This window comes from Parasteatoda tepidariorum, chromosome 5 (assembly GCF_043381705.1).
Source record: "Parasteatoda tepidariorum isolate YZ-2023 chromosome 5, CAS_Ptep_4.0, whole genome shotgun sequence".
In the NCBI taxonomy this organism is placed as follows: Eukaryota; Metazoa; Arthropoda; class Arachnida; order Araneae; family Theridiidae; genus Parasteatoda; species Parasteatoda tepidariorum.
In genome coordinates this window covers 87,325,498-87,332,429 of record NC_092208.1, presented here as the reverse complement: position 1 = coordinate 87,332,429, position 6,932 = coordinate 87,325,498, and the positions used below count along the sequence as shown (strand labels likewise).

Sequence of the window (6,932 nt, the reverse complement as noted above, 5' to 3'; positions counted from 1 at the left end):
ACTGAAACTATTGTATGTCAATTTTATGTACTTGTGCTTTTTTTTTTTCATGTTGTCTTTTGCTTTAGTCTACAAAGCACTAAGTACTACACTTTCCTATGTTTGTGATCAAAACAATTCCTTAGAAAAAAGTTTATTTTGTAAATAAAGGTTGTTTTGACCTTTTTTTTTAAGAAAAAAAATCATTCTTTGCTGATTTGAGGATGAACTGTTTCACTGATGTTAAAGGAAGGAGAAAAAATTCTTGCTGTATTTTATTTAAATTTTGTATATCACTTATTGTGATAGATGTTCAAAAATATTTCTTTCCAATCCAGTTATTCAGTTGTTTTTATCTTGCCTTATAAAAAAAATTGTTCTTTAAAATTTTTCATAGAAAATGGGCGGAAGATTCAGTGTGATGATCAAAGCCGAAGAATGGAGGGAAAAGCTAACTGACAAACATACTTCACCTCCAAACAAGACAGTTACTGCGGTTTTTAGTGGACCAGGTGATTACTTATTTTCTATTCTTTGAAGAAAGTCAATTACAAGCCATGAAGCAGTAGAATGTTAACAAATATCTCAACTTTCTTTACCCATTTTTCTGGTTAGCTTATTTTTGTTCAGTACTTTAACAAAACTAGAGTTTGGCATCTGAAAGTTATTCGCTTATAGAAGCAGAGTTAGTTTACAGAAGCAGTATGCAGAATCAGAACTTTTATATAGTACATAGAACTTTATAGTGCAGTACTATTGTTTCTCTTCATTGAAGATAAACGAAAGTAAAATTAGAACAGGCTGTATATTACAATTTATATCTTTTCTGAAATGCAACGTTTACTGTTGAATGCAATCATTTTAAAATATGCAGCCTTCCACGAAGTGGCCCCAGTGCCAAAACAGTTGCCACCCCTGACTTGTCCATTTTTATTGGCACAAATAAAGAATGCGCTAACTGAACTAAATTTTAACTAAGCACTTTCTTTTCTAGGAAGTATTTGCATGGATGCAGTAACTCAAAATCTCATAATTGGTGCTCGCAAAAAACAATATTTCAGAGCCCGCAGTAAGCATTGGCCACCTTGCTGAATGCCATAAAATCGTAAATTTGGTTAATAAAATTGTGTTTTGGCAAACACAATTCACTCTGGAAAGAAGAAAAAATTACTTTACTTGAACTTCAAAATTATGTAAAAATGAATTTTTCTAAACAAATCAGTATTTTTTATTAGATTACAGTAATTGTGGAAAGATGTGCTGCATAACCAATTTTAATTGGGTCCAAATAAAATAAGCCTGAAACAAACTTGCTGAATGCGATAAAATCGTAAATTTGGTGAATAAAATTGTGTTTTGGCAAACACAATTCACTCTGGAAAGAAGAAAAAAATACTTTACTTGAACTTCAAAATTATGTAAAAATGAATTTTTCTAAACAAATCAGTATTTTTTATTCTATTACAGTAATTGTGGAAAGATGCGCTGCATAACCAATTTCAATTGGGTCCAAATAATATAAGCTTGAAACAAACTACTGTAAAATAGTTTTCTATGGGAAAAAATTTATGTTAAGAAATAAAGATTTGCTTTTGGCAAAGACTTTTAAAAATTGGCGATACTTTTGATATTTGGCCAGTTTACTGGCTAATAATTTGAAATCCTTAGTGCAGGCCCCATATTTCATTACAAGCACTTTATTATTCGGATACACAACCTCATTCTACTTAAATTCGTATACCATTCCATTTCTTCTGGGGGCTATTAAAAATTACTAATATTAGCACCAGTAATGCTAAATCGATTGTAGTAGTAAATACTACTAACATTATGGTAATAAGTATTGTAGTAATAGTACCTTAATATTCTTTGATAATAGTTTTTTTACAGGGCCCAAAACGGATTAGTACCTAAACTAGGTCAAAAGACTCAAAAATTTGCAATCTAAAATTTTACCAGTCCCACTGTAGATTGATCGTAAGACACTGTTCTCTGTAGATCACGGAAATCAATCCTCAATGAGCGGGTGGGTGATAACTTAAAGATCAGCCTGCGAAAACAGAGGATGCTTAATATAATTAATATTTTGCAATTTTATTGGTCTGAAATTTCTTCTAAAATTATAACTTTTTCCCCTTTATTTAAAGTTAAAATTACTTCATCCAAATATTTTTAGAGAGTGAAGTTTGTATATTATTAAAAGTTTTGATAATAATTTTTACATTATCAAAGGAAAAATGTCATTTTATTTTACATAAATCTTGAATAAACTAGCATATCTGTTAAAAATAATAGAAATTAAAATATATTGAAACAACATTAAGTTCTAAAACTAAATTTTAGATCTTTATTATAAATTTAAGAAATTCGAACAAGTAAATTAATTGGCATATAAAGTTATTTGTGTTATATTTAACGAAACTAAAAAAAAAAAAAAATTTGCGACAGTAAATTCATGCGGCATAAGGAATTTCAAACTATGTTAAAATAAGCTTTAAATGTGTATTTTAATATTTAATTTAGGTACATTTAAATAATAAAATATACTTTTTCACTCTTTCTTACGTTTTATTTGTCAAAATATTACATTTCTAATTTAGCAACAAGATTTAACAATAGTCAGGAACTATCAATTTTCTTTCATACTAATTTTTTTATACAACAAAGATTATATCTGTTTAATTAAAAAAGAAAAAATATTAAATAAGAGACTTATTTTTATACACAAAAGTAACAAGTTTAATGGAGGAAAAAAATGCATTGTATAATTCTTTTTTCTTCATCAACACATAAAAGAATATAAATACTTTCTAATATTATAAGGGATATTATTTTCACATTTTAAGAAATGAAAAAAAAAGTGGGATTTTAAATATTGTGCAATGTGTGGTGATATATGAAAATAACTGCTAAAAAAGAAATAGACATCGAAATGACGAGGATTTACAACTAAATCAAGTGAAACATAAAGTCATTATTCAAATGCATGATTCCAGACTAGCTAGTTGTATTTCAATTTAAAATCACGATTTTAGAAACCTCCCAGAAATCATAAAATATATAGCATAAAAAATATAGCATTTTTGAAAATCAATAACAATAACAGCCAGAAAAACAGTCATATCAACACTTGGATTTACCATGGAATCAGTAAGATCTGCAAAAAGTGATTAATCCAATGCGCAATTTTAATTTTTCATGTATTAATAACATTGTAGGAATAACTCAGCGTTAATATTGAAAATTTTGTTCTAAAAACCGCGATATCTCCACATCAAGAAGAATTTGACGATTGCATGTTGTGTCAAATGTGAAATTCAAACTTTAAGTCGCATAGCAATATTAAATAAAAAATATTGGGGTTTAAAAAAGAAAAAAATAAACAGTGAAAAATTTGTAAGAATATGAATATAAAAAATCGCGGATTTACAATAAATACAGTGCAAGTTGAGCACTCTAAGATGTGATTACTCAAATCAGCTTCAATTTCCATGTTGTAATATTTCATTAAAAATATTAGAATTTTATTGGTTTGTCTTTGCTAAATTGGTTTCTTTTTATAAATCTGTCTCAATCCCAAAAATATTGTAACAATACTAAAAAATGGCGTTATAAAAGGTTACTTAGTTATTTGAACTTTTCTCTTATACAGATCCTGGTTACTTAACCACAGCTATTTTGGTTGTAAACCCAGCTTTAGTGGTGCTTCAAGAAAAGGATAAATTGCCTCCAAAGTAATAATTTTAGTTGTTTATCTCATTAAAATGTAGGGGAGACTTTTTTACACTTTTAATTCATATTTTTTTTTTTTCTTTGAAAAAAGCGGGCAAAAATAAATTTTTGTTTGATTGTTTCAAGTATTGTGAATAGAGAACTAAGTGTAAACAATAAAACCTGGGAAGAATTCAGAACCCTTTCTGCTTATGTTGCATTTGTGAGACAGGTGTATAAACTTGCTTGTTAGAATTTTCTGTGTTTGTCGAATTCTGAAACAAAGTGAACTGTATATTGATTTTAGGAAATTAATATCTCAACATAGGTAAAGTGTAAGAGCCTGCGTGTCTTCTTCACTTTATATGTTAAGGTTTCAACATGTTTTGAATTTAAAAGGTAGTCATAAATCCAAAGTGGTGCTTTAAAAATACAAAAACTGAGATATAATGTTACTATTTTATTGAATGTAAAACAGGGACCAGGCCCTCAACAATGGTGTCTACATGATTTCTGCTAGGTTTAGAAGAAGCATGATTTGACCTTGAAGAGGATTTTTGTATCTTCCCGGACAATATATTTAAATATTAATAGATGTTAGTTATGTGGTTTCAGATGAGTTCCTATTCCACTAATTACCACATCATCACATTTTCTGAAATGATTAAATCGATATCATTACTTCTTTTGTGGGAAAGGTTTTAACTGATTGCATACTAGATATAAGCTCTCTTTAATTATGAGATTTAAATTATAATTCTTTCAGTATTACATAGCCTTCTGCTCCTCTGAAAAAGGGTCTAACCAATGTGATAGCCAATTGATGAAAACTTCCCCAATCACGCCATCCAACTTAAAAGTTTTAAACCCAGTATAATGTCCAGAATATATCCAAATTATAATAATAATCAAAAAAGTTAAGTATTAAAATAAGAATAATATAAATTATTATTAAATGCCAGTCGTTCAGTCACTAATTTGGCAGACCACAGGCTCTCCATCATAACTTTACTTGAGTAGAGGAAGAAGATAGTGCAGGGCACGCGTCCAAATGCAAAGCAGTCATACCTTAGCCATTTACATAAAAAAAAAGACATGTAGGAGAGTCAATAAAGTTTTAACAAAATACCTTGTCAGGAGTCTAAAAGCTGCAATTGCACAAGGCTAGTACATAACAAGCCTTGGCTTAGAGAAGGTTTTCCCCAAAAGATGTAAAGTTGTTTCATGAAAGAAACACTTGGAAATCCATCCTATTTCCAATCTGAATGGAATCCCATGCTTCCAGAAGGTTTTGAGGGAACCAAAAATTTATCATGGAGCCCTTTCTTGGCAAGGCTTTGTATTCCCCGGGGAGCCACAGTGGGTGAGAATCCACTGAAAGGACACTTCATTATGGGAATTCTCATGCGAAATCAAACGATTCATGAAATTTCCTACGGTGAGACGAAAGCAAAACGGTTGACAAAGAATTTCAGCTTCCTGCAAAAAATAAGAAAGTGAAATATCTGTATTGACGTGTAATCAGTGATCAAAAGGATAACGGTTGTGGATAGTCTCCAAAGCGATCACCCGTAAGGCCTCTGCAGAAATATTTGCTGACTTTGTAATAACATAAATTACTACACTACAATTATATAGTATTCTATTATACACTACAATAATATAAATTAATCAGATATTTCACTGTTGCATTTACTAAAAGTTTTTTTATTTATATTTTTTTAAAAATTCAAACAATTTCGTTATGAAAAATTTATTAAAATATTAAACATTTTAAAGAATCTGCGAGAAATCTAGCTTTGAAGTCTGTCTGCTTGTAAGGAAGCAATTACTCAAAAGAAAGGTTCCCCCATTGAGGGCGTAGAAGATTGGTCGTAATCATTCAAGTCATTGGAATCATGAAAATACCTTCTATTTTTAGAGTGGTTTGACTTAGTACAGGGATCTTAAAAAGGAAATGGCTGCAAGAGTTTTATTTACATAAATGAACATTTCTCAAAGGAGGAAATTTAAAGATTTTGATTTGTTCAATAACATGACGCCACATAGACCCCAATGAACTTCTAATTGCTCTTTGTGTGAGAATGATTTTTCTGTATCATAAAACTAATATGCATATTATATAATATTAAAATAATTATTAAATTTAATCGTTGACTAGAAATATAATTAACGTGCAATCAGTTAAAACCTTTATTTTATTATCCATGTTCCTGCATGTTTGTAATATAACCACCAGTTATATTACAAACTTACAATGCTAATAATTTCAAAGCTTAACATTTAAATATCATGTAATGCTAAAAGAATTATATATTAAATCTATACATAAATAGAGCTTATTTTTAATACTCAATTAGTTAAAACATTTTTCTCAAAGAAAGTAATAACAATGATTTATTAACTCAGAAAATATGATGTGGTCATTAATGGCATCTGCCCCACATTTCTAACTTCTGTTATTTAAATATATTGTCCAGAAAGATATAAAAACCCTCTCAAAGGTCAAATCAGCAGCCCTCAAGCAGACACCTGACTGTTGCAGGCCTGGCCCCCCTTTGCATTAAATGACTTTATTTTTAAAGGGCCACTTTGTAAGATATACGAATGACTGCTTCTAAATATGTTAAAACTATAACATATATACTCAGTAAAGTCAAATTTATTTCAAGTTATATTATTAACAGTACAAGTTCAATAATATTCTAGGGTGGCATGTTTTTTTAAGCTAAGGCATAAAAATAAATTTGCAGTTAGTACCACTCAGCTTTATATGGTTCTCCATTCAATAAAGGCTTGGCTATTTTCTTTGTATGAGTACTTTTTTTCTTTCTTTTGTCAAAATAAATATGTTCCAAACTTTAGAAATAAGGCCTGACTAATAGGAAGGAGACTTGATTCATGAAAATTATTTATATTTTGGAAACAGGGTTGATTGACTTAAAAACTTTACAAAGCAGTTAATATTGATCTCTATAGTACTAAATGTATAGCTGTGTTTATATAAGTTTCAATTAGTGAAATTACATAGTACTTAGTGTCTATGATTGACATTTTCAATGACTTTTATTTTTTCGAATGCTAAAAATTAAGTAAACATTTTGTGCAATTTTATCTACATATATTTATAAATCAGTAAAAAGTAATTATTGTTTTAGGACTTTTTAGCAAAAAACACAACGGTTCTAAATCCTACCAATTCCTAATTGCAAAACGCATTCTTGTTAAACCATCTTTTATTT

General features: G+C 29.1%; 2 protein-coding genes across 2 annotated transcripts in view; one reads left to right on the top strand and one right to left on the bottom strand.

The window, feature by feature from the left end:
- The first annotated feature begins 378 nt into the window (after positions 1 to 378).
- The window catches only part of LOC122272810 (saccharopine dehydrogenase-like oxidoreductase), a 66,855-nt gene continuing 60,301 nt past the window's right edge, over positions 379 to 6,932 (top strand). The window contains exons 1-2 of the mRNA XM_071180751.1: positions 379 to 491; positions 3,632 to 3,713. Of these exons, the coding sequence (XP_071036852.1) occupies positions 380 to 491; positions 3,632 to 3,713 (194 nt within the window). The 5' untranslated portion in view covers position 379. The remainder of the gene's footprint in view (positions 492 to 3,631; positions 3,714 to 6,932) is intronic.
- Positions 5,002 to 6,932, bottom strand: part of LOC107457316 (saccharopine dehydrogenase-like oxidoreductase) — a 20,629-nt gene continuing 18,698 nt past the window's right edge. The window contains exon 8 of the mRNA XM_071180857.1: positions 5,002 to 5,169. Within this exon, the coding sequence (XP_071036958.1) occupies positions 5,002 to 5,169 (168 nt within the window). The remainder of the gene's footprint in view (positions 5,170 to 6,932) is intronic.